At 41.9% G+C, this 27,798-nt stretch overlaps 1 protein-coding gene across 1 annotated transcript in view; it reads left to right on the top strand.

The window, feature by feature from the left end:
* AFF3 (AF4/FMR2 family, member 3) overlaps positions 1-27,798 on the top strand; it is a 618,084-nt gene that overhangs the window by 549,220 nt on the left and 41,066 nt on the right. Inside the window, exons 13-16 of the mRNA XM_006887856.1 lie at positions 220-1,323; positions 10,568-10,692; positions 17,841-18,042; positions 21,262-21,386. Of these exons, the coding sequence (XP_006887918.1) occupies positions 220-1,323; positions 10,568-10,692; positions 17,841-18,042; positions 21,262-21,386 (1,556 nt within the window). The remainder of the gene's footprint in view (positions 1-219; positions 1,324-10,567; positions 10,693-17,840; positions 18,043-21,261; positions 21,387-27,798) is intronic.

The following is a 27,798-nucleotide window of genomic DNA, read 5'->3' as shown; positions in this document are numbered from 1 at the left end:
TTGACATTGCAGTCAGTGAGTTAGGGAAGCCCCAGCCTGCCTCCTGTCAGCTGTGTTACACAGGCTCCTACTGCTTCCTTGTTTTCTTTTGCTTCAAGCACCTCTGGTTTTCTGTGGCCACACCCAGAAAAATCAGTTAAAAAACCCCAAAACTCTAAGCCCCTTTAAGTGAACCGTTAATAAAAGATGTTTCGTTTGTTGCTGATTTTCTGCTTTTAGGCTGAACCTGCATCCTCTAACAAGTGGCAGCTGGATAAATGGCTCAACAAAGTTAATCCCCAGAAGCCACCTATCCTGATCCAGAATGAAAGCCACGGGCCAGAGAGCAATCAATACTACACCCCGGGGAAAGATGAGGTGCCAGAGTGTGGAAAACTCCCCGATATTTGCCAAGCCAGCCTGAGAGAGAAGGAGATCAAGAGTGCCTGTAAGGAGGAGCAGAGGCCCAGGACTGCGAACAAGGCCCCGGGGAGTAAAGGGGCGAAGCAGAAGTCCCCGCCCGTGGCATTGGCCTTGGCTGTGACCGCAGCTGCGCTGCCCCCTGCAGTGCCCTGTGCACCCGCGGAGAGTGTGCCCGTGCCAGCCCGGAGGTCGACCGGCAAAAAGCCCACCCGGCGCACCGAGAGGACCACTGCTAGTGACAACTCTAACTGCCACCGGTCTGAGGAAGCCACGGCCGGGGACACCCTGGGAGCAAGCGTGGTGGTCCCCCAAGAACCCACCAAAGCCAAGCCTTGCGGCAACAGCAGAACAGGCCACAGGAAGGACCTCCGCTCCTCAGTGACCTGTGAGAAGCGCCGCACGCGAGGGCTGAGCAGGATCATCCCCAAATCCAAGGAGTTCATTGAGACAGAGTCATCATCATCCTCCTCCTCCTCGGACTCAGACCTGGAGTCAGAGCAAGAGGAATACCCTCTGCCCAAACCACAAGCGGCAGCCCCCTCCTCCTCAGCCCCTGGGAGTGACCAGCGGCTGAAGGAGGCAGCAAACAGCATTAACAGTGGAGGCGGCCCTAGGGCCCCTGTTGGCTCCATCAACGCCAGGACCACCAGTGACATTGCCAAGGAGCTGGAGGAGCAGTTCTACACGCTTGTCCCCTTCGGTCGGAATGAACTTCTCTCCCCCTTGAAGGACAGTGATGAGGTCAGGTCTCTCTGGGTAAAAATTGACCTGACCCTCCTGTCCAGGATCCCAGAACTCCAACCCCAGGAGCCAATGGTCTTGAGCACTCCTGCCACCAAGGACGTGGAGAGCGCACCGCCCAGCCTCTTGTCAGATGCACCTCCCGAAAAGACACTGCCAAAATCCAAGCGGAAACGCAAGGTAGGCTTGGGGCTGGGGATGTGGAGGGAAGGAAGAAGGTGCCTTTAATTATGGACAAAGTGGTAGTAGAACAAGTAGGCTCCTTGTGTGAATTGTCCTTGGCAGCAAGAGTTTTATCTTTAATTGACACTAAAAAAAACCACAGCTGCCATGAGTCAGCTATCAGTGTGGCAGGGCAAAACTGTGCTCCATGCTGCTCCAATGGCGGGGGGTTTTTGTGGGAGAGGTGGGGGCAGTACGGGCGGGGGTTGTTTTTTGGTTTTCTTTTTAAGAAGTAAATCACCAGACCTTTCTTCCAATGTGCTTTTGAGTGAACTTGAGCCTCCAGTGTTTCAGCTAACAGCTTAGTGCATTGGCTCTTTGCACCATTCAGGGGTTTCCAACACTCATATCTCTCTATAATCTCCATCTATCATTTCTATCTATCTATATGTCATTGCTTTCAAGTCAGTTCTATCTCATAGCTGACCCTTCAATAGGTTTTCAGGCAGTAAAACTCACAGGAGGAGATCGTACATCCTTCTCGCATGGATTGGCTGGTAGATTTCAGTGACCAGAGAAGCATAGCCTCTGGATTAGCGACACAGCTCTCTACAGACTACACAGCCAGAGCTCCCTAACACTCATATTTGTTGTTATTGTGTACTGTTGAGTTGGAATGGACCCATAGCTGACCCTTTAGGGGGATTTCAGAGGCAGTAAATCCCACAGGAGGAGATTGCCCATCCTTCTCCCTTGGGAAGCTGGTGCATTTGAACTGCATACCTTTGCATTCGCAGCACAGTTCCTTACCACTAAGCCAGCAGCGCTCCCTTACACTCACATAGCAGTGTGTGTGTGTGTGTGTGTGTGTGTGTGTGTGTGTGTGTATACCAGATGCTTATCTAAGTACTTGGGAGAGAGAAAGAGATCTTAAGTTAAATTTTGAGAAATGCCAAGTAAAGTAAGTACTATTATTTTTCCCATTTTTAAAATTTTAGATAATTAAGCCTTGCCATCCAGAACATATTTCTTGAGTGTGTGCACATAGGAACTGGATGAAGAGCATGTTTTTAAAAAGTAAATACTGGGTGCACTTAGCTAGGAAGGGTGGGATGACCTAGGTGGCGGGAGCTTTCATGGACCTAAGAAGTCAGCAGCCTGTAGGAGGCATGTGACTGGGGTGGAAATGGATACAAAAGCCTCTGACCCCAGGAAGTGGGTGGACGGGGCCTGGTGAAGGCAGCATCCTCCTGCTGCATCCAGTAGTGGTGATCAGGAGCTGTGGAGCAGGGCTGGCCACCAGGCACCAAGGAGAAGCACTTGAGTAAGGAGAGGCTTAGACGTGAAATCACATCTAGGCAAGCAGGGATCTGGGAGTGAGACAGGCAATTCAAGCATAGGGGCATGGGTCAGGAAGCAGACTCACCCAACCGTTGACGATTTTTGAACGTAAGAACAATTTCTTCATAAATTAAAGCCAACTAGGGGGAATTTTCCTCTCCTATTACCATAGCTTCAGAAGGAATCAGGCCGACAGTGAATATTCTGTGGGTGCTGTTTGGGTTCAAATCTAGAAGGGCAAGTCCCTCAATATAAAGGTGCCCGAGAAAACAAAACAAAAAAAAAACAAAAAACTGACCAGGAGTCAAGCTGAAAGACATTAATTTACTGTCTTGAGTGAATCGGTGTACTTGAAAATTAATGGTGGTGTATCCAGCGGCAGCCATCCAAACAGCTTTTGGGCGTGCAGCCCCACCTGGCAGGGAACGTGGTCGTATAGGACTAGAGTACGTACTTTCAGGCTCATGCTCACTAGGTAATAAAACCATGTGGCAGAGGCCATGGGAGAATGGAGTCACACCACATCCTAAGTTACCCCTCAAAACCACCAACATTAGAATAACATGGAAGAATACATTTTAAAATCCCTAAGGAATAAACCAGTATAAAAATTAAACGTTTATTTAAAAAAAAATAATAGTTAGTGGACAACAAAGGTAAGCATCCCAACCCACTCTGTTCTAACTCAGTTTGGCTCAGAATTAGCCATTTTTGAGGGTGTTTGCACCCTTCCATACAGATGCAAACCAAAGATTACATAATTATGAATGGTCTCAAATTTGAAACAAAGGGATTAGGAACAAACAATGTGTTCTGTCCCTTTGCAGGAGGACATTGCCCTAAACACTTGATCTATGTTAAGTCATTTAAGCTTTAAAATTTTACAGGACAAATATTATCATCATGTCCAATTTGCAGAAGAGGAAAATTGAGACCCTGCAGGTAGTAGAAGAGGCACGAAAGAGCCTAGCTTCTTTGGCTCTAGAGTCTCTCAATATTAAATCCATGTGAGTTGTGTGTGGTACTTCCTGCTTTTCAACAGGCAGTCCAGTTTATAGAAACATTACACTGGACACATGAGTTACACAAATGTTTCAAATCCTTGAATTAGGGAAGGTGGAATAAGGTTTATTGCCTGCTCCTGCCAAGATGAATGTATTCCTCATTTTGGAAGTGTGTGTAAGAGAGGATACGGTCTCTTTCCTGTGACAGTCATCTTAGTGGTCTGACGGGCAATTGGAGGGGGATTCATCTCTAGGGTGATTTACTGTAAAGCACCAGGGAATGTGTTTCTTCACATAATAGCCTTAGAAATGCATTCCTGTGGATTATACTTGAACTTGCAAGAAAGTTCTTGAAAGGAAATCACTTCATGGCATGTAGTGGAATTTCCTCTGTGTGTGTGCAAAAACAATTTTATGAGGAATCTTCTGGGTAGTTTTCAGGTACTGTTGGCTATTAAGGGTGAGTAGTCCATAAGGCCTTGACCCACTTATTTCCCAGCTCCACCCTCTACCAGAATACCCCTTCACTTCTATCACATCTCTTCAGAATTTATCTTTTTTGTCCGACCCATGATCTGACAGCTTGTATCTGAAGCTTTCTTGGCTTCTGTGATTCCGAACACGTCAACTGCTGACAATTTTTTATGCTGTGTCAAGAGGACAAAGATTCTCACCACTGGATCAATTGGTAGCATCAGCATGGATGGCGAAGAGATGAGATTGTTCACAGCTTCATTTTGCTCGGCTCCACAGTCAACACTCTTGGCACCAGCAGCCAGGAAATCCAAAAACATATTGCAATGGGAAAGTCTGCTGTTGGGGACCTCTCTAAAGTACTCAAGAGCAATGGTGTCTCTCTGGAGACTAAGGTGCACCTGATACAGGCCATGGTCTTTGCAATCACTTGTTATGCATCAGAGAGTTGGACAGTGACTAGGGAGGACAGAAGGAGAATTGATGCCTTTGAGCTGTGGTGCTGGAGAAGAGTATTGAATGTACTATGGACTGCCAAGAAAACAAACAGATTCATCCTGGAGAGGGTTAAACCAGGCTACTCCTTGGAGGCAAAGATTCTGGGGCTTCGTCTGACATACTTTGGACATGTTGTAAGAAGAGACAGGTGCTTGGAGAGGGACATCATGCTTGGTAGGGTGGAGGGACAGCACAGGAGGGGAAGACCCTCTATGAGGGGGATTGATTCAGTGACTGGGGTAATCAGGATGGGTGTGTTAGAGGCAGTGCGATTGGCACAGGATAAAGCAGTGTTTAGGGATGTTGTACATAGGGTCGCTATGAGTCACAAACGACTCGACGGCACATAACAACAACAACAGCAGTCCACAAGGAGTTTCACTGCGACCCAAAGGCTGAATCCCTGTGGTGGTTCAAACTCAGCACCAGCTCTGAAGGAGAAAAATGGGCATTCTCCATCCGTGTGACAACAGCCTTGTAAAACCAGTGGAGGATCAACCAGCAGTTGGTTCTGACTCCACAACAATGAGTAGTGAAGATATGGCTGTTAACCTCCAGTGAGCCCCTTGGCTAAATTTCTCATTGCCCCTCTTAGTACTTACCAGAGTGGAAAGTGTGTGGATATTTTTACCAGATTGGCCTGATTTTGAATCCCAGATTTACTGTTTACTTCCTTTGGCATCAGTTGCAGTGGTTAACTTGTGCTTCACTGGGAGGGGTCCTTGTTCTTACTTGCATGTGCCCTCCTCCATCTTTGCTGGTTCAGGAAGATACATACACTGGCTCTTCACCACCCCTTCTGCCCCTGAAACTCCAGGCTTCACCCAGACTCACTCTCCCCATCTCTGTCCAGTAACAATGGCACTTTCTGATCCCAGCAGGGGCCCAGGCATAGTGCAGAGAAGGTCAGGGTCAGCATCTCACCCAACACCCAGGTTTGGTTACTGGAGCATCAGCACATGGATGGAGGTTGCAACTACTTTGGACACCATCTGTTTAGCAGTGGTGGGCTGTGAGAAGGAAAGGTGCTTATCTGGACTTCTCTGCCTATACCCATCAGTGCCAAGGTTCAAGGGTCTGATGACAAAGCAAGGATGGTGAAACATCATCCCATATACCTTGGGCATGTTGTCAGAAGCAGCCAGCCTTTGGAAAAAGATATCATGCTGAGAAAAATGGAGGGTCAGAAAAAAGAGAGAAAGACCCTCAACAAGACGTATTGACACCGTGACTAACCATGGGCTTGAACATGCTGGGTACGCTGAGGATATCACAGGACAGGGCAGCAGCAGTCAGATGTGTGATTCATAGGGTCGTTAGGAGTCATCATCAACTGCATGGCACCTCACACCAACTCACCACAAGTATCTCAGAGCCCCAGGAAGATCTATAGTAGATAGCAAATTAAAAACTCCTGACAAATCAAGAGAGAGAGAGAGAGTTTAGAGATAGAAGGAGACATAAAAAGAAAGCATTATAAAGAGAGATAATAGATCATTAGAAAGAGAGACCTAGGGAAAGATAGAGATACTGAGGTCAAGAAAGTCAAATTAAGAGCTAAGGTTCACCTGCTTGGTGACATGGTATGCTTTAAAAGCTCACATTTAACTGTTTCCACCTTTGGGGCAGGGGGACACCACAACCAAACGAGCATAGAAGCAAACGAAAACCCACTAACTGACACCAAGTTCTGGCAACAAAGTAGTTAAGGAGTTGTGTCTCTAATCTGAGGGAAGTGATTTGAATCAAGGAAGAGGGGGAAATTGCAAAAGAAATGGACATATTTTATGTTAGTATTTCATATTGTTAGTTTTCTGCTTTGTGAGCCAGAGACCCAACAAATGAATTTTCTTCTGGACTCTTCAAATTACATCATCATCTCTGACCTTTATCCGGATACTTACTTTGATTTTATAGATGAAGAACTCTAGTCTCTTCATCTGTAAAGTGTGATGTCTACACAGGGGCACAGTCCCGTTTGCACAGTGTATTCAGTACAGCTCAGCAATCCCTGCTGGTTCACAGGGTCACTATGAGGTGTAGTTGACTCGACGGCACATAAACAACAGTCTCTTTCCCCTACTCTTCTTTATTACTGTTTTCTCCTAGGCGCCCCACCCTCACTACTTGTTGGTGGCCAAGTGTCTGCCAAGGCAGATGTGCTCTCGTGTCCTCCTTCCACATCAGGAGGTGTCTGCGGTTTTCCTCTGCAGTGGTCAAGGCCGCTGGTCCTCCCAGTGGATCTAGACTTCATCTTATGGGGAGTGATTCCAGTGTTGATTTTCAGGCTCTGGTTTCTAATTATAAGGAAATGTTGAACAGGGCACAGCCACCTCTGCCAGTGACCATCCCACAGCTTCTCCTTAACCTCAGCAGTGCCAGCATCCCCCACCAAGCCTGTGGTTTTAAGACATCCAGGGTTGTTGGTCAGTGCTCCGAGAATCAGATCAAAGCCAGAGTATCCCAGTGGCAGGGAAGGGGATTTTAAAACAGGAAATGGAGGGAGAGCACTCAGGCTCACTCACTCGCTGAGAGTCACTTCTTTTAAATATGTTTACTACTGTGGGAAACTGAAGGTCTTGCCATGAATTTAATTGTAGCAAAGCAGGGTGAAGAAAGGAGTAAGGTGCATGGCATGGTGACATTACGAGAAATGCTGCACTTTCTCGAGCGATCATAAAAAACACATCAAGTCTCCCTTTCTGGGACTCAGAATCAGATTAAGACATACTCTCAGTTCAGTGCTGTTCAGTCAGAACCAGATCATAGCTAACCTTCCAATCGATATTCAGAAGGCTATAAATCACATAGGAGCATGCTAACTTTCTCCTGAGGAACCACTGGTGGATTCGAACCACCAGAGACTCAACCTTTGGGTTAGCAGTACAACTCCCTACTGATTACACATCCTGAGCTCCCTACAAAAGAATCCTGGTAGTGCAGAGGCTAATAACTCAGCTGCACTCTGAAAGCTCAGTGGTGCAAACCCACTGGTGCCCTACAGCAGTGCTTGTGATTGTCTGAGAGATCAATGTTGAAGGGGAGGGTTAGTGAGGAAAATAGGCCAAACCCCTCTGCCATCAAGTGGATTCCGTCTCAAGCCAGCCCTCTGTCAGGTTTCCGAGGCTACACAGTCAATCCTACCAGAAGTGGAATTCTTCATCTTCTTTCCATGGGGTGGCTAGTAGATTCAAACCACTGAACCTCAGTTAGCAGTCCGATACATAATGCGTGTTGTCACCATGCATCCTTATAAGCTCTTTTAGAGTAGAAATGTGTACCTCTTTGCTTTCTGCCTGACATCGAGTCAGCACTTGGTGTTTTGTTGGGTGGGTATTTGATGACCTGGCCAAGGTCTGTTTCCTCTCGAGCCTTCCAGCCTGCTTCACTTGGAAGCCTGGTAGCCCCTGGTCAGAATTTCATCAGGATTTGTTGTGTGGACATGGAAAAGTCTTGAAAACTTGTGGAAGCTGTATGAAATTCTCTTCAGAATTTTTAGCTTCTTTTATGTCTTCACAGCACTCTGTGCTTTTCTCAGTCTTTGTTCTTTTCATTCTGTAATTGCTTACATGATTTTGAACTCCTGAAAGGCGAAATTGGATGGTGTCAGTGTGTGTGTGTGTGTGTGTGTGTGTGTGTGTGTGTGTGGTGCTGGTGGTGGAGGTGGTTGTTTCTAGAATCTGCATTACCTGACCCTTAATTTTTATTGAGTGAATTAATCACCTGAGTATAAGTGTGGACATTAACTATGTTGTTCTGGTGGTGGTGGTGGTGGTGGTGGAAGAGGAGGAGGAGTAGGAGGAGTTAGGTGCCAGCAAGTTGATTACAACTCCTATCAACTCTACGAAAAACAGATCTAACCTTTATGATCCTGTATCATCCTCAGGTTTCTGATACGCTTGAGCCCATTGTTACAGTCACCATGTCAATCCATCTTGTTGAGGGCCTTCTTCTCTTTCTCTGGCCCTCTATCTTTCCCCAACAGGATATCTTTTTCCAAGAATTCACCCTTCCTAACAACATACATGCCTAAGTATGTAACAAAAAGTTTATGTATAGGATTGATGGATAAATGAATAGGCTTATGGATACAGGTACACAACAGAATAAAGGATATATAAAAATAAAGAACTGACAGACTATAGATCAGAAATGCATATGGCTGAATGGACATAAAGGGAGCTCTGGTGACTTAGTGGTAAGGAATTGTACTGCCAACGCAGAGGTATGTGGTTTGGATCCATCAGCCACTCTGAGGGACAAAGATGGCCAGTCCCCTCCTGTGCGGTTTACCACCTCTGAGAATCCATTGGAGGGTCAGCTATGGATGAATTCCACTTCAGTGACAATGGATGATATAGACATAAGGGAACCTTGGTGACCTCGTCCATAGGATCTTGCACTGTCAATTCAAAGCAAGGCCTCTCTGGCAATTCAAATCCACCATTGGCTCTGGGAGAAAGATTGACAGTCTCCTCCCAAGCAATTTACTGCCTCCATATCCCTCTGGATGGTCAGCTGTAAGTTCATTCCAACACAATGGAAATGAATGATACAGACATTAGGGAACTCTGGTGGTATAGTGCAGAGGGAGTTTCTCTGCTAACCTGAAGGCCAAACCTCTCTGGTGATTCAAATCCACCGCCACTCCAAGGGAGAAAGATGGGCAATAGTCTGTGTGATTTGCAGCATTGGAAACCCAGTGGAGGCTCAGCTATATTTCAGTGTCAGCCCAACAGAAAGAAGTAAGTAAGTGATATAGACATACACAGAAATAGAGAGAGGAGATGTGCAGGAAGGCATCCATTTAAACTCTATAATATTCTGTATTTTAAATTTTTTATTTATGGCCTTTGTTAGTCTAATTTATGAAACATCATTTATTCTAAACCTGGTATCTAGTTCTACTCATAAAATCTAGTGACTCATCTGTAAATGCACATACAAGTGATGTGAAAGGAAAAATACTGTAACAGCCTTTACTCAGCCTCCTGGGGCACAGAGACCCCAGAGGTGTCCTAGGAGACATACCCAGCTCACTGCCACCAGCACTGAGCTCTGCCTGCAGGTGCCTTTGAGCTGAGGACTGAGGATTCAGAGCATTGGTATGAACACCCACCAGAGCAAATTCAGTACAAACATCAGGGACCCGTGTGACAGGACCTATTGCCACACAAGCCCAGCACCAGAGAGATCAGAGATGTCTTACCTTTGATACTGGTCTTGTCTCTTTGAAAAGGCCTCAGAGAGTAGAGTCTGGCCGTCCCATTGCCGTGTTCACAACTGTCTCATACAAAATGAGGTTTTGTTGAGTGTTTTTGGATTGTGCTTTAATACACATCTCATGTCAAATGTCATCTTCAAAATGAGAATCCACAGCATAGCTTTATTAAAAGGTACTATAGAGATTCTAAGATAGCATGGCATGATAATTTGTTACCTATATTTGAGACTCAAACATGTAACAGCATCTGCTTGAAAATTGCAAAATGCAAGAGTTACAAAAGATAAGTCTAGGTTTATACTGGTCTTAACCTGTCAGCCCAGTGTGTATAAAGTCCTCATACAGTATTGTGATACCAGGAAATGCCAATATTAGTGCTGCTGAAGCTTCTACATTTTACGTCCATTAAAGGCAGAGCAATTTCCATTGTTGAAATTGTTCCCTCCTGAACTTTGAGCATAGAAGTGAGGCTTTTCTGAAAATAAGAGGGTGATTGTCAAAGTAACAGAACCTCAACCTATTACCCTATCCCCCCACTCCCACCCTCTGCCCCCCAGAAGCTGGTCTACCTTGGGGCAATAATGCCACTATTGCATTGCCTTCTCAGGAAAAACTGATGAGCGAGTCTTCTGGGAGACCCGTCTCTGGTGATATCAGTAACAAGGATCTTGTTAGGACCACTCAGAAGCCAAAGCTGACGTGTTCTCTTAATCTCATACAGTGTGAAAATGAAGATGACTACAGGGAGCTCAAGAAGGCGCAGATCGAGAAAGAGAGCTCGTCACGGCTCAGCGCTTCCACCAATAATACTGTGTCTGCAAACCACTGCGGCATGACCATCAACAGGTGTGTGGTGTCGCGGAGGGCGGGAGGGAGTTGGCACCGTACCTGTAGCCGAACATCCTGTGTTATTGGAGGAGGGTCACGTTTTTCATGAGTTGTTGCTTTCTGGATTTTCAGATTTACTCCCTGATTTTAATCTCAGGCTTGTAAATCTGCCTAAAAGTATACCCCACATCACAGCTTCTTCCCTTAGAATGAAAGACCAGAGTTTGTGGGTTTTTGTTTGTTTTTTAAAAAATACATTCTTTTAAACACATGGTTTTGTATTCCCAGGGCTCTTGTACTTTCTGCTAAGAATTTAACATTCTCAAGCCATTATTTCCTATAGATGTTGTTTAGTACCATTGAGTCAGAACTGACTCATAGCTGATCCTTCATTGCTTTTTCAGCATCTGTAAATCTGATGGGAGGAGATTGTCCATCCTTCTCTCACAGAGCAGCAGGTGGATTCGAACCAATTTGAAATTACATGCAGCTCTTTACCACTAGGCCATCAGAGTTCCCTCTGTTATACATGTAGTTTTTGTTGTTAGGTGCCATTAGATGGAATAGGTATGGAGACACATATCTGTCTTAATTTTAAACCCTGTAGTGTTCCTTGCTCTGTAGCAGCTATTAAGGAAGGGAGCTCTGATGGCCCAGTGGTAAGAAGCTGGGCTGCAATCCTTGAGACAGAGGATTCAAATCCATCAGATTCTCCATGGGAGAAGGATGAACAGCCTCACCTTATGCGATTTACTGCCTCTGAAAACTCAATGGAGGGTCAGCTGTGAGTTGGTTCTGACTCAGCAGCACACACCAACAAAATTCCTTAAGGGGAATATTGGGGGTGCAGTGGTAGAATTCAAACCTTACACAGGTTCACTTCCTGGGCAGTGCCTCCTGTGCACAACCACCACCTCTCTGTCAATGAGGGCTTCTTGGCAGGTTTAAGTGGAGCTTCCAGACTTAATACAAAGAAGAAAGGCCTAGAAAGCAACATCAACAAAACTCTTAAGAACTACACCTGTTACACAAATGAATACACTTTGTTTCATTGCATAAATGTACAAACTTGGAGAGAATACCTGATGATGCATCTCTCCAAAATTTGTGGGTATAGGCTAAAAGTGTATTACATGGGATCCGTGTCTCTAAGGAGAAATGCCACACAGTAAGGTTATTTAATCTATCCCCGCAAGGGTTCAGATGAACCCACACAGGACTGAACCTCTCTGTAATAAATGGCCTTCCAGGAAGGCAAGGTCCCAGGTATTTATTATAAGCTGGGGACTTCTCATCAGTCATAGAGGTGCTTTCCATTCAGAAATACCCCAGCCTGGAAACCACTTTTCCTCGGTAGAGACACTCCTCAGTCTCCCTGGCTATAAACCTAAGAATTTTTAAAGGAAGATTAATGTTCAGCACAACACATAAAAATGTAAACAGAAAGGTTAGGGAAAAGATGTAGAGCGGTATTAAAACTGTGAAAGGAAATTGGAGAGCCAGGGTACACACACTCAGGCCCACTGCAGTGCCCAGATTCACCTTGTAAAGGAAGGCAAGGATTTCAGCTCTGATCAGGAGGAGAGCTGGACTTGCTTATGACCCACTTCACAAGGCCCTCTGTGCAGGGGGATGGTAAGCTGGCAGCAGGCTTTTCCATGAGTGGGGGAAATATGCTCCCCAAATATTTTTATATGAATAATATAGTTGTGTATGTGCTTCTTTGTTTTGCTTGTTTGTCATCAAACAGTATTGTTGTTGTTGGTAGGTTGTTTTTGTTGTAATGTGCTGTTGAGTCACCTGCAACTCATAGCAGCACCATTTACACCTCTGGACCCTGCCCTATCCTAAGCCAGTCTCCCTGATTCTGACACATCAACCCCCATTTCTCCATTTACTAATTCAAACCATCTCATTCTGGGTGTTCCTCTCCGATGCTGTCCCTTCCAAGCATGATGTCCTTTTCCAAGGATCAGTCCCTCCTGTGACATTCCTAAAATATGTGAGATGGAGCTTCAAAATTCCAGCCTTCAAGGAGAAACTTTGTTTCACCCTTTCCAAGACAGCCCTGTTTGTTTTCTTGGTGGTCCATGGTATGTTCAAAACCCTTCTCCAGCACCACAACTCGAAGGCGCCAATTCTTCTTCTGTCACCATTAGTCATCGTCCCTCTCTCTGATGCATAGTGAGCAATTGTGAAGATCGTGGCCTGTATCAGGTGCACTTTAGTCTCTAGACTGACATCATTACTTCTCAGTACTCTGGAGAGGTACCTGTCAGCAGATTTTCCCAGTGCAATTAGTCTTTTGATTCCCTGACTGCTGGTGCCAAGAGTGTTGATTTTGGAGCTGAGCAAGCTGTTAATTTTTAACAACCTCAATCCTTTCCTCATCTGTCATGGTGCTGCCTGTTGGTCCAGTGGTGAGAATCTTTGTTTTCTTGATGTTGAGCTTCAATCCATATTGAAGACTACAATCCTTGATCTTCTGCAGCAAGCACTTCAAGTCCTCCTCAGTTTCAGCAAACGAGGTTGTGTCTTCTATTCAATTTCATAGCAACCTCATGTGACAGATTAGAACTGCCACAATAGGGTTTTCTAGGCTGTAATCTTTACAAGAGATGATCTCTGGGGTTTTTGTCCCAAGGAGCTCTTATTGTCATTGTTAGGTACCATCAAGTCAACTACGATTCACAACTGAACCTTGCCCTATCCTGTGCATTTTTTATCATCTGGTGTGCTTGAGCCCACTATTATAATCACTATGTCCATCTTGTTGAGGGTCTACCTCTTTTTTTCCAGCCATCCACTTTTCCCAACATGATACTTTGTTCCAGAACCGGACCCTCCTGAAAACATGCCCAAAGTTAGTGAAATGAAATTTCACCTTCTTTGCCTCTCAGAAGCACTCTGTTTGCACTTCCACAAGTGGATTCAAACCACCAAAATTTACAGTAGCAGCCACCCACTTAATCATTGTACCACCAAGCTTCTTAAACAGTATTTTCACCAGACCAGATAAACTATCATGATATCTACATAGAAATGAATGTCAACAATATTTCAAGATTTCTATAACAATGGTAACGTTGTTAAGTGTCGTTGAGTCCACTATGACTCATTAATGGGCCCAAGAACAGTCGATCTGAACCTTGTCCTGTCCTGTGGCACCCTTATCATCTCTGGCACACTCAGTCCCACCATTACAGTCACTGTGTCGGTCTATCTAGTTGAGGATCTTCCCCTTCTTCACTGACCCTTCAGATTTCCAAATAATGATGTCATCTTCCAAGGACTGGCCCCTCCTAACATCATGTCCAAAATATGTGAGACAAAGTTTCACTCTCCTTTCCTTCAAGGAGCACTCTGGCTGTACCTTTTCCAGGACTGACTTGTTTGTTCTTTTGACAGTCCATGGGATATTCAGTACTCTTCTCCAGTACTACAACTCAAAGGCATCTATTCTCCTCTGTCATCTTTATTCAGTGTCTAACTTTCAGCTGCTTAGCAAGTAATTGAATTTTGATCAGGTGGCCTTCATCATCCTGGAGAGGTCCCTGACAGCAGACTTTCCCAATTCAGTACGTCTTTTGATTTCCTCACTGCTGGCACCAGTGGTGTATATTGTAGACCCCAGCAAGATGAAATAATTTCTGTCTTTTCTGCATCGATCATGCTGTTAACTGTTGGTCCTGTGGTGAATATGTTTGTTTTCTTGATGTTGAGATGTAAGCCATATTGAAGACTGTGGGATTCAATCTTCAGCAAATGTTTCAAGTCCTCCTCGCTTTTAGCAAGCAAGATTTTATCATCTGCCTAGTGTGAGTTGCTGATGAGTCTTCCTCATTGAGCTTCTCCAACAGTTCTTTCCACGGATGTATTAAAAAAACTATAGTAATAAGATACGAAAATGTTGCCATTTTTGTTGGTGACAAAAATCACTGTAATGTTAATGTTTATGTGAAACCACGACTCTGGTGTCTTGTTTTAATTCAGAATGGAAAGAAATGTTAACGTGGAAGTGCATCTTTTTTCCCCACCCAGGTTCATGGAACATCAGTTAAAACCACTTATGCTCGAGCACTTGCCAGGCAGCACTCAGAGCACTGATGTTCCTTACATGTAGCTGTGGAATGTCTGTTGCACGGGAAGGTGCTTTGAGTTCTTTCAGGAATGGTAGATTGTGTATACCTGAAATTGTGATTACAACAGCCAGATAGAACCAGAATGATAAGGCTCTCCTAATCCCATCCTAAAAATAAGATCCAGTTAAAGCTCTTAAGTCACTTTGAGTTCTGGTGACATAATCCTTAAAGAGTTACACTGTAAACCTAAACACTGGCATCTCCAGCAGTTCAAGTCCACCATCAGCCACAGAAATCCCATGATTTACAGCCTCAGATACCCCAGAGAGGGTTATGGTTAGTTAGAACCAACCCAGTGGCAGTGAGTTGTGTTCAGTGATGTGGAAAGGGTAATCAAATGACTACTAACTAAAAGAAAAAGGAAATTAAAACCAAACAAACCCATACACAAGAAAACCCAATTACTATTGAGTCAATTCAATGCAAATCCATGTCTGCAGCTTAGAAAACTGTATAAAATTTTCGAAGCTACAGCAAGCAACAAATGCTGGCGAGGTTGTGGAGAAACTGAAACCCTTATTCACTGTTGGTGGGAGTGTAAAATGGTGCAACCACTGTGGAAGGCCGTATGGCACTTTCTCTCAAAAAGTTGCAAATAGAGATACCATTCGACCCAGCAATTCCACTACTGGGAATATACCCGAAAGAGACCATAACTGACATCCAAGGAGACACATGCACATCCATGTTTATCGTGGCTTTGTTCACAATAGCAAGGAGTTGGAAGCAACCTAAGTGTCCATCAACAAACTAATGGATAGAGAAGCTGTGGTATATTCACACAATGGAATACTATGCTGCATTGAAAAACAAGGAACTCATGCAATATTATTCAAAATGGGTGACCCTGGAGGACATTATGCTGAGTGAAGTATCTCAGTCACAAAAGGACAAATACTGCATGTTGCCACATGTAAAGTAGGACTGACCTCTGGGTTGGGGGAGACTGAGAAAGAAGGGTTCAGTAATGTATACTGCATTAAAATAGGTGAGGGGGAAAACTGTTTAAGTGGGAAAATTATTAGGGATTTTTGTCATGACAGGAGTCCAGAGCGAAGGCTGTATAGTAGAGTGGACCTGGGTGGAGGGATTGTAAAACAATGAAAGAATTTTTCTTTTACTTTTACAAGAGGGTAGTGTACTAGGGGGCAGGGGTAGGAGGGGAGAAAAGTAAAAAGTGCAACAGTGAATGAATGGAAATCCAAAGTAATTTTTGAAATTAATAATAAATTTTCGTTGAAAATAGTAATAAATTTTAAAAAAGAATATAAAAAAAATTTTTTTCAAGGCTGTCACCATTCAGAAGTAGATTACCAGGCCTTTTTTCAAGGTGCCTCTGGATTGGCCACTCAACCTAGTCTTTGTTTAGTGATTGAGTATTTAAACATTTGTGCCATCAAGAGGATTTCCATAGGCCAACTACAGTATTTCATTTGAAAATTTTATTTTATATTCACATATAAAATCACATAAAACAATAAACTTGGGAATATTGCTTTTTTTCCCACATTTTGAGAAACAGTTGTGTTTAAACTATGTCACATCCTTCTTCAGTCAGCAGCAGCAGCAGCCTTGTTGTTGTTGTTGTTGTTGTTGTTGTGTGCCATCAAGTCGAGTACGACTCACAGCGACCCTATGAACAAAAAATATGAACCCTGTTCTATCCTGTGCCATTCTCACCCCTCCTGACACACAAGAACTCATTGTAGCAGTCACTCTGTCAGTCCACCTGGTTGAGAGTCTTCTCCTTCACTGACCCTCCATCCTTCCCAGCATCATGTCCTCTCCAATAAATAGCCCCTCCTAACAACATCCCCAAAGTATGCAAGGTGAAGTCTCATCATTCTTGCCTCCAAAGAGCACTCTGGCTACACCTTCTCCAAGACATGTCTGTTCTCTTGGCCGTCCACATGATGCTCAGTGCTCTTGATGAGACATTTCTGATTCACCTCAGGTGGTTTTCAGAGCCTGTCTTCCTTTCACTTCTCCCTGAGATGTTTGATGCACAACAGTTTTTGAACCAAAAGATAGTCTGTTCCCACATGTGTCTATTTTAATAATATTAAAAACCTTCATTTTGTCATTTATTCTAAAGCTCTCTGTGCTTATAATTTCAACACTGTGTTCATCAATGAAGAAAAATGCATTTTGAAGTCACTATTAATGGCTTGTTTGCAGTGATAGCCAATCTATATCATCAGGAGGCCATAACTCTAGGAATGAGTAAATCTTTGTTAAACCTCTACTTTTTCTAACACACTTTATCAGATGAGTTCTTTAAGTATCTCAAATGAGCAGTGATTGAATTTATGTGAAACAAATGTATCTTCTCCAAACAGTACTTTTTTCTGAAGTCAGATTGTGGAGAGAGCCCTCACAATATGACATTTATAATAAAGAATGTATAGATACCTCTTGTTTGTTTGGTAGTGCATTTTGGGTACTGTTATATCTGAATAAAGATAAATAAATACACAGTGAAGATAAATAAGGACCTGAGAATAAAAAGATAAATGCTGGCCTTCCTAATTCTTTATTTTGACTTGGTTAACTGAGGAAAAAAAAATAATTTAAGGCTGATTTCATGTTTTGCCTATTAGTGCAAGCACAAATGTTAGCAAAAGTGCTTCTAGAAATAAAGAACATGTTTATCATTTCAAGCAATTTTTCGTTACTTGTAGCATGAGCTTTGTTAGGAAAACAGTAATTTATTTGTTAAGTATTTTGAGATACATGGGTGAAGATTGGGAAAATGAAAGTATTATTATTCTTAGTCATTTGATTTGGTGCTGACTCCAGAATTACCTTTCAGCCTGACAGGAAGAGGAAAAAATAAAAACCGTGAGCAAAACTCACTTCAAACTTGTTAAGGTCCTTTCCTAGTATTAAAATTTCCAGTAAACTTCAACCAGGCAGCAGGTTTTTAAATGGGAGGCTTGAGTCCTGTATAAAACTTTTACCTTTTCCTGTACTGATTGTACGATGTCTCATTATAATTCATGTCTTTTTTTTTCTTTCTTTCAGCTTGGCAATACCAATAAATAAAAACGAAAAAGTGCTCCGGTCACCCATCTCACCCCTCTCTGATGCATCTAAACATAAATACTCCAGCGAGGACTTAACTTCATCCAGCAGACCTAACAGCAATAGTCTATTCACGTCCACCTCATCCAACAAAAAGCATAAAGCTGAGAACCAGCTTCTGTCTCATGCTGGAGACCTCACGGTATGCTTGTCTCTTTCCTTTACCAGTCAAACTTGAACTGGCACTGAGCACACCTACTTCTTTTGCATCTACCTTCTCGTCATCATTGTTGTGCACTTCAAGTCAATTTTCAATTCATTGTGATCCCGTGTCAGAGTAGAACCATCCCATAACATTTTCTAGGCAGTAATTTTTAGAGCTCCTGTGGCCTAGTGGTAAGAAATTGTGCTGTGATCTGAAGGGCACACAATTTTAATCCACCAGCTGCTCCCCAGGAGAAGGATGGGCAGTTTCTTCCTATGTGATTTACTGCCCCTGAAAACCTGCTGGAAGGTCAGCTATTGGTTGGTTCTGACTCCACGGTAATCAACAGCAACAATCTTTAGGGAGCTCTGGTGGTAACCTAGTGGTCAAAAGCTGTGCTGTTGTCCTGAAGGCATGCAGCTTGAATCCACCAGCTTATCTGTGGAGAAAGGATGGACAGTCTCTTCCCATGTGATTATACCTCTGAAAACCCTCTGGAGGATCAGCTATGGCTTGATTGTGACTCATTCGCAGACAGCTATGTTATGCAAGCAGATGAGCAGGTCCCTCCCATCCACCTTTCAGTTAGCAATTGAATACTAAATCTTTATACTGCCATGGATTTTTACCTCTAGCTTCTTGTTATTAGATGCTTTCAAGTTAGCTCAAACTAAGTGACTTTAGGTACAACAGAACAAAACCCTGCCTGATGCTAGACCATCCTCACAATCTCTTACTGTGCCCTTTACAGTCATGATGTCAGTCCATCTTGTTGAGGATCTTCCTCTCTTTTGCTGTCTCTCTGCTTTTTTCTAAGCATAGTGAAGGACTAGAAGTCTATATTCTCAATTACTTCCTTTGACTCCTCTGACTATTGTATAAAATAGCTCCAAAATACTACAAACAAAAAAGGAAAGGAAAATGGTACTGGCAAAACTGGAAATATAACTTTAGAAAACTGAAACAAGATCCACCCCGACACAATACACAGAAACCAACTCAAGGTGGATCAGGGACCAAAGGGTAAAATAAAAAACCATAAAGATCATCAGAGGAAAAACAGGAACCAATTTAGAAGCCCTAGTCTATGGCATGAATGTTGTTTTGTTGTTAGATGCCATCGAGTCGAATACGACTCATAGTGACCCTGTGAACAACAGACTTGAGCCCATCTTGTGCCACCTCCTCATCTCTAATACATATGAGCCTATTACAGGAGTCACTGTGTCATCTGTCTGCTTGATGATCATTGTCTCTTGCAGAAACAGAATGTACAATGGACACTGTAAAGGTTCAGGGCAAGAGATCAGTTTGGAAAGAAAGGACAATATGAGAGCATTGCAATTAACAACTTGCAATTATATTTATATATATATATATATATCTGTTCAAAAGTGGAGGAGGAAGGAGGGAGAGGAAGGGGAAAATACTAGGGCAGGAAAATACAAGTGGACAGATTTATGGAGTTAAGGAACAGGCAAAATACAGTGAGGATTTGAAGAGATGTAATAAAATGCATTGGATCAACTGTAATTGATGTTATAGAGCGTAATGTACATGAATAAGCAAATGAAAACTAGGTTGGTTTGTTTTAAAAAAAAAAAAAGGTAAATCCATTGTACTTACCTTGTTTGCTCCTGTCACGTAAACCAATCTCCAGCTGACTCAGGAAGTGTAAGGGCTGGAAGAGACTTTTGTCAATTCCTGTTCTGTTTCCCCCTCTTAGATGTTCCAGCATTTAACAGTCTTGGTTACCTTGTTGTGCAGTTTTGTTTTGCTTTACAATTGTGAGTTGAGTGAAAGTTTACATTTACAAAGCAAATTTGTCTTTCTTTTCTACACATTTTGTTTCAGGACATTAATTATAATACGCACATTGTAACCACACTCTACCAACCATGAGTGTCATTTCCATCAATCCCCTTTCCCACACCTTTTCTGTCCTCTGACTTTTGTCCTCGGGCAAATGTTGCCCTTTAGATTTATTATTCTAAGGAGTTAGTGCCTCTCAGGTATTCATCGGCCTGTCTATGGTTTGGTTGACAGTTAAACCACAAGGGCAAGTCTTGTTCCAGATTCAAATAATAACTGAGACCTTAGTCTTGGGGTTTCCATCAATATCTATTAGACAAGTAAACCAGGTTTATGGGTTGTTTGTTGTTGTTTTTTTTGTTCGTTTTATTCCACAGTTTTTTGCCCACTCTGTCCAGAACCTTCTACTCTAACCCCTTTAAGAGTGATCAGCAGTAGTAGATAGGTACCATCTACTTCTTCCTGTCTCAAGGGCATGAATAATGATGTTCAAGGGCTTTATTATTCCTTTGGTCTAGTTGTTCTTATTCATCTTCCCTTTCTTCCCTCTTTTTTCATTCTGTACAGGGAGAGACCTTACATGGCTGATCATAAACTTAAGATCCCAGTTGCTACTCACCAAAGTAGAATGTGTAGAACAAACTGTCCTTGTGGATTATTTTATGCCAGTTGAACATGATGTCCCAGGAGATTGTGGTACTGAGACCGTAAGACCATTACCTCAGAGTGATAGGTTGTTATTAAGAAGTGTACATATCTTTGCTCCTTGATAATGGAGTCAGTTTATTCATGTCAATGAACCTGTTTCTTTATCAGGAATAGGGTAATAAAAGTCAAATTAGATGATACATATCTAGAGAACCCACCACCTGTGGAACTAATGCTATCTGATAGTTCCACTTCACTGCCACGCTGTAATAGGTAGTGACCATCATCCTCTGGGCTATATTATTTTCATTACAAATTTTCCCTACTGAGCTTTTCTCTCAGGTAATTACTTACAGGTTCCAGAAATCCATGTTTTAACAAGCCCTCAGGTGATTCTGATGTCGAGTACTGGGTAACAAACTAGAAAAAGTAGGACTTGGCACCCCAACCCCTACGTCCCTGTCTGAAGTAGCTGTTTGACCATGGGCAAATTACTTAACATCAGCACGCCTCAGTTTCTGCATCTGTGAAAGGGAGCATAAGAAGACCTCCTTTGTGACAGTGTGTGAGAATGACATTGGACAACATATATAAAGGCCCTTACTTTGAGACGCAATTTTTTTGTGTTTATTATTACATTATTACATATATTATTATTACATAGAACACAGAACAGAAAACAAGTCTAATTAATAAGCTGAACTGTCAACCAAAGTGACAAATTTCTCAAACTTTCATGTTTTATTTGTTGTTTAGAAAGCAGCACACAACAATTCTGAGAATGGTCTCCTCCACAAATCACGGCTACAAACAGAGCCTTGGTCTCCCATCTCCAATGGACACAGAGACTGCAAGAGGCAGAAGCTTATCTTCAATGATATGTAAGTGTGGGTTCTTTGTTACTATGTTGTGTTGTTGTTAAGTGCCATTGAGTCATAGGCGACTCATAGTGACCCTAAGAACGAAAGTCCTCGACCCTTGCATGACTTTCATCCTTTCTCCAGGTTCATAGGGTTTCCAGAGGCAAGCTATTTATGGAAGTGGATACTGCTCTTGCTTCCAAGCTTGTTTTAATCGGGGAGCCCTACCAAACACTGTCCACCATAGGTAACCATTACTGCATTTGACACATGAATGTCACAGTGTTCAGCTTCACAGCAACCACAAATTACCTCTATATGACCTACAAGAATGGCCAAAAGCAATTAAGAACACGGATTAGTCGCTGACCTTTGGCTTGGTAGCATCACTTTCGGTCCACTGGGCTAGCCAGTCCCTTTCTGTGTCGTTAAGTGTTGTCGAGTCATAGGCAACTCACAGCGACCCTATGAATGAAGGTCCTCGACTCTTGCGTGAATTTCCTCCTTTCTCCAGGTTCATAGGGTTTCTGGAGGCAGGCTATTTATACTATTTATATTTATATTGTTATTATACTGAGAGAAATTATAAAATTGAAACTCCACAGGTAAAAGGGTCATGTTCATGTAAATTTACATGTGGCCATAGTCTGTTACATGTCTTGGTAAGTTAAATGTTATCCTGTAAGTTAAATGTTAAACTGGATCTTTGATTACAGCTGTGCCTCTGAGTTCAGGTGGAGCTGGTCTGATATATCATTTAGATGAACCAATGTGACTGGGATTGGCATCCAAGAAATTTAGTCAGGCAGCGAAACAGCCTTACTGAGCCATCCATCTCTAAACATCAGTATTTTAGATTGTTGGCAGTTTTGTGCTGCCAGTATATAATATTTGTTTTGGGAAAGCAACAATGAATAATTGTAATTCACTTCTAAAATCCTTTTTCCCACAAAATGACTCATATGATTAAAAGGTTAGCTTGTTCAAACCCACCAGCTGCTCCATAGGAGGAAGATATGACCATCTACTCCATAAGATTTAACAGCCTTGGAAATGGAATGGAGGGTCACTATGAGCCAGAATCAGTAAGTTTATACAGAAAAAGCCAAAATTGTGTCATCCTTTCTTCAATCTTAGACCTTTACTCACTGTCTTTCTTCTCATCCTAATATCAGTTTAAAAGGTGAAGAAACAAGAGAAGAAAATGAATATAAGTAACATCCTGGAATTCTCTTGAGATAATGAAAGTGATCAAAGATTAATGATAAACTGATACTAAAAAAGTATTTAGACTTGCTATAGACTGAATGATGTCTTTCAAAAATGTATACTGAAGTCCTAACTTTTTTTAATCTTATTTTAGGAAATAAGGCTTTTCATTGTTATAACAAAACATATAGGGGTAGTAGTGATTGTTGTTGTTAGGCGCTATCAAGTCTAGTGATCTAGTCAATTCATCGTGACCCTGTGAAAAACAAATCTGAATCTTGCTCTATACTACGCCAACCTTACCATGCCTAATATGCTCAAGCTCATTGTTACAGTCACTCTGTCAAGCATATTGTTGAGTGTCTTTCTCACTTTCTCTGACCCTACCCATTTCCCAGCTTGATGTCTTTTTCCAAGGGCTGATCCTTCCTAACAATATGCATGAAGTATGCATGACCTGATTGTTCTTTTGGCCAACCATAGGATACTCAGTACTTTTCTACAATACAGTACAAAGGCACTGACTCTTCTTCTAGCATCCTTATTCATGAAAAGACCATGGCTTGGATCAATGTACCTTAGTCATGTAACTGACTAGCTCTTTAGCATTTTGGACAAGTCTTTAACAACAGATTTCCCCAGTTTGTTGTTGTTGTTAACTTGCCAAGTGCCATCCACTAGAGTACAACTCATATTAACCCTATGAACAAAAGATCTGACCCCTATTCTGTAACTATCATCATTTCTCTAATGTTCATAGGGTTTTCAAAGGCTTATTATTTAAGGAATGAATTCCAGTCCTTCTTCCAAGTGTGTCTTAATCTAGGAGCTCTACCAAACCCTGTCCAGTATTTCATTTGACACACCAGTGGCACCATTTTCAGTATCACAGCTACCGCAAGTTATCCCAGTACAGCAACCCCAAGTTATCTCAGTACAGCAAACTGACAGACAAGTGCTGTACCACTTAGAACAATGTTCTCCCCAAATACAATTAACACCAGCTCTTCGGGCCACAGGCCCACAGGCCCAACCAACTTTTAACTAAAAGGCCCACCCACCAGGTCCTGATTGACTTAAACAAGAGACTTCCAGCCCCCAGCTGACTGTTAAATCCCGGTGATCAGTCAGCTTACACTCAATTGTGAATGAAATCAAACAAAAAAGTCCAAACAGTTTACATTCAACTTTTAATTAAATCAAAACAACCTACCCTCCAGAGTCCAACTTCTTCACACAGGAGCCTCCAAACTGGAGACTTAGTCAGTACAACATGCATTTTTATTTTTGTTATGCTCTTACCATGGCCTTGAATGTGGGTCCAAGTAAAATTAATCATTCATTACTTTAATCTTTTCTCTATCTACCACAGTTTTGCCTGTTGGTCCAGTAGTAAGGATATTTGTTTTTCTTGATGTTGGGATATAATCCATATTGAAGGCTATAGTCTTCAGTCTTCTGCAGCAAGCATTTCAGCCATTTTCATTTTCAGCAGGCAAGATTGCATAAACAGGATTAGCCTGGAGCCTAAACTTAATCCCTTCTGAATGATGTCACAAAGGGTAGTACAAACATAGACAGAGACATGAGGATAGAGACTGTCAGAGGAACCCTCTAGAAGCCAAGGAATATCCATCATTACTGCCAAGGAAAGACCTTCCTGTAAAATCAATGCCTTGATTTGGACATCCAACCTCTAAAACTGAGAAAATTTATCTGGTTTTAAAAGGCACCTGCTTTATGCTGCGACAAAACTCTTAAGGGAAACTATATAAATGGCAAGAAGAGACCTGAAGAAAAAAGATTTGGCTTCAAAATTCAGCATGAATCCTGTTTTTCAATTTAGCAGTTGACTATAATCTACCACACACCTGATTGAGACACTATATTAAATCCTGGGTTAGAGAAGCATGTAAATTAAAGGAATCCTGCCCTGTGATTGCTTACAGGCCATCTGTGTAAACATTATAAACCACTATCACTACTGAAAGATTGAAATTTAAAGGCTATTACTGTATTTTTATAGAAAAAAAGGTTAGCCTTCTTTCTTTTTTTCCCTCCCAACTGCTCTCTTTTTGTGGCAAATTTTTGTAAATTCATTATCCTAAGTTTTTGCAGCAAGATGTGAAAAAGAAATGGCATAGCAGCTCTAGTGAAAATACTTCTTGAGACAGAGACAGTAGTCAAACAAATGTAGAAAGTATATGTTATTTGTGGAAGAATATTATAAATGTCTCTCTACAGCTTCATTGATGATGTGGTGATAAAATTCTTTCCTATCATGAAGGACACTCAGGTTCGATTTCTAGCCAGTGTACCTCAAGCACAGTCATCAACCCTCTATTATTGCAGCCTTGTGTGTTGCTGTGATGCCAAACAGGTTTCAGCAGAGCTTACAGACTAAGATAGACTAGGAAGAATATTGGTGATCAACTTCTGAAAATTAGCCACTGAAAACCCCATGGGTCATGTCATACTGATCCTGTCTGCAACCATTCAGGGGCATGGTGCATGGTGCATGCGGGGCAGCATTTCCCTGTTGTGCACAGACTCTGTGAGTCAGGGCTTACTCAACTCTAGCTAACAACAAGCAATGTCTCTGCATTCCAGCTTCCCTATCAGAAAATAATAATGACACTTGTTGAACCTCCCTCATGAGGCTCTTCTAAGATCTAGTATGGTAATATCTCTTAAGGTATCTTAAGAATTTAAAACGTTGTACAACAGTGATTAGTCTTTCATCATCATCCCTTTACAAACCTCTTCTCCAACCCTAACTTTGACCCAGAGAATAGCTATGGTCATTTATTAACTTCTCTAAAAATTACAAAAGACAATAGAGGTCAGAAGAGATTCCAAAACTTGCTTTTAATATAGAGAGGCAAAAGTGAATGTAAGAAATGATGGTGTAAGAAAGCAGAATAGATAATCTCAAAAGGTGACTCTGAGAAGACAAAGCAAAAATAATAATTGTGCAAAAACCCATATGAAAGATCAGTAGAAAAGTACACACTCAACATTGTTTATACAGAAAGAACTGAGAATCAAATTCAAGCCTCAGGTTGGAATACTGATGATTATATGGGCTAAATACTAAATTATATAGGAGATATCAAAGGAAGATGGAAGGAATACAGAGTCACTGTACCACAAAGAATTGGCTAAAGCATTTCAGGAGAGAGCATATGATGAAGAGCCTTTGGTACTGAAGTCCAGGGTTCATTGAAGGCATTGGCAAAAAACAAGGCTCCAGCAATTAATGGAATACAAACTGAGACATTTCAATAAATGGCTAGAACATGGAATGTACTCCCGCATCTATGATAAAAAAATTTCAAAGACAATTTACCTGCTAAATCAACTTAAAAAGAGTCTTCAAACTTGATGCCACAGTGTTCTTCATGAAGTCCATCTTCTCAGATTATTTACTCAGCGTACAGAGCAAATAAGCATGGAGAATGGATACAACCCTGATGCACACTTTTCTGATTTTAAACCATACAGTTTTAGACAACAGCTTTTTGGTCTGTGTGTGGTTTCTCATAAACATCATTAAATGTTCTGGAATTCCCATTCTTCTCAATGTTAGCGATGATTTATTATGATCCACACAGTCAAATACCTTTGCATAATCAATAAAACACAAGTAAACATCCTTTTGATAGTCTCCGATTTCTGTCAAGATTCATCTGACAGTGATATTTTTCATGCCACGGCCTCTTCTGAATTCAACTTGAATCTCTGGCAGTACACTACTGATGTAGTGTTCTAGTCATTTTTTAGTAATCTTCAATAAGATATTACTTTCATACAATATTCAAGATATTGTTTAATAATGTCCACATGTTGAATCACCTTTTGGGGGGCTGGAAACAAATATGGATCTTTTCCAGTTTCCCAGGTAACTATCATATTTGTTGACAGAGACTGGTTCCAAGGTTCCTATTTCCTGAAACACCTCAGTTGGTACATCATCAATTCTGGGGGCTTTTTTTTTTCTTTTTAAATCATGCTTTCAGTGAAGCTTGAACTTCTTCCTTTAGTCCTGTTAGGCTCTTGATAATATGCCTATTCCTAAAATACTTCAGTGTGGACTAGTTCTTTTTTATAATAGTGATGCAGGATATTTCTTCCATCTTATTTTGATGCTTCCTGCAATATTCAAGATTTTCCCTATAGAATCCATCTGTATTGCATCTTGAAGCTTGAATTGATTCTTCAGTTCTTTCCGCTTGAGGAATGTCAAATGTATTCTTCCCTTTTCTTTTTCTAACTCCAGCTCTTTGCACATTTCATTGTAACATTTTGTTTTGACTTCTCAAAATGCCCTTTGAAATATTTTTGTTCAGCTCTCTTATCCCTTGTTTTAGCTTCTTTTTGTTCTAATGCAAGTTTCTGCTCTCTTCGGACATCCATTTTGGTGCATCATTTTTTATAACTTCCATTTTCCTAGATTAATACTTCATAAATTCCGTTTTCCAATCATTGTTGAATGTTTGCAGCTGTTTTTCCTTATTCTGAGTCATGCCATATCAACAAATAAAGGTCCTTCAATGGGTGAAAACTTTATTTACATCATTATGGTGCTTTGAGAAGGCTGTTCTCGAAGTCCCATTTTGAGTGCCTTCCAGCTTCAGGGGCTCATCTCCTACACCGTATCCAACCGGGTTCTTCCATTGTGTGTATGGTTTTTGAAGGCCTTTTATTTCAGAAATCCTTACCCAGTCCTACTTCTTATTCTATCTTAATCTGGAAGCTCCACTGAAACCTGTCTCCCGTGGGTGACCCTGCTGGTATTTGAAATACTGATGGCAAAGCTTCTAGTATCATGCAACATGCTAGTAACATGCAAGCCGAAATAGTACAACAAACCAGCAGAAGAGTGGTGGAAGGGGCTACTCCTTGGTTTAAAATCAGGAAAGGTGTGCATGATGGTCATGCCTCTTCAGTCTACATGCTAAGCAAATACTCTGAAGCTGGCCTATACAAAGAAGAATGCAACCACCGTAGGCTTGGAGGAAGACTCATTAGCAACCTGTGATATAAATAGCACAACCTTAAGTACTGAAAATGAGCAAGTCATAAAACACTTGGTGGTGAAAATCAGAGCTACCACCTTCAGTATGGTTTACATTTAAACAAAAACAATTCTCACAACTACACCAATACACAGCACTACGATAAATGGCGAAAAGATGAAAGTTGCCAAGGATTTCATTTTACT

This window comes from Elephantulus edwardii, unplaced genomic scaffold, assembly GCF_000299155.1.
Source record: "Elephantulus edwardii isolate Elephantulus edwardi_28Jun2011 unplaced genomic scaffold, EleEdw1.0 scaffold00062, whole genome shotgun sequence".
NCBI classification, from domain to species: domain Eukaryota; kingdom Metazoa; phylum Chordata; class Mammalia; order Macroscelidea; family Macroscelididae; genus Elephantulus; species Elephantulus edwardii.
Note: the sequence above shows the minus strand (reverse complement) of the source record. Positions and strands in the feature narration are given on the sequence as shown.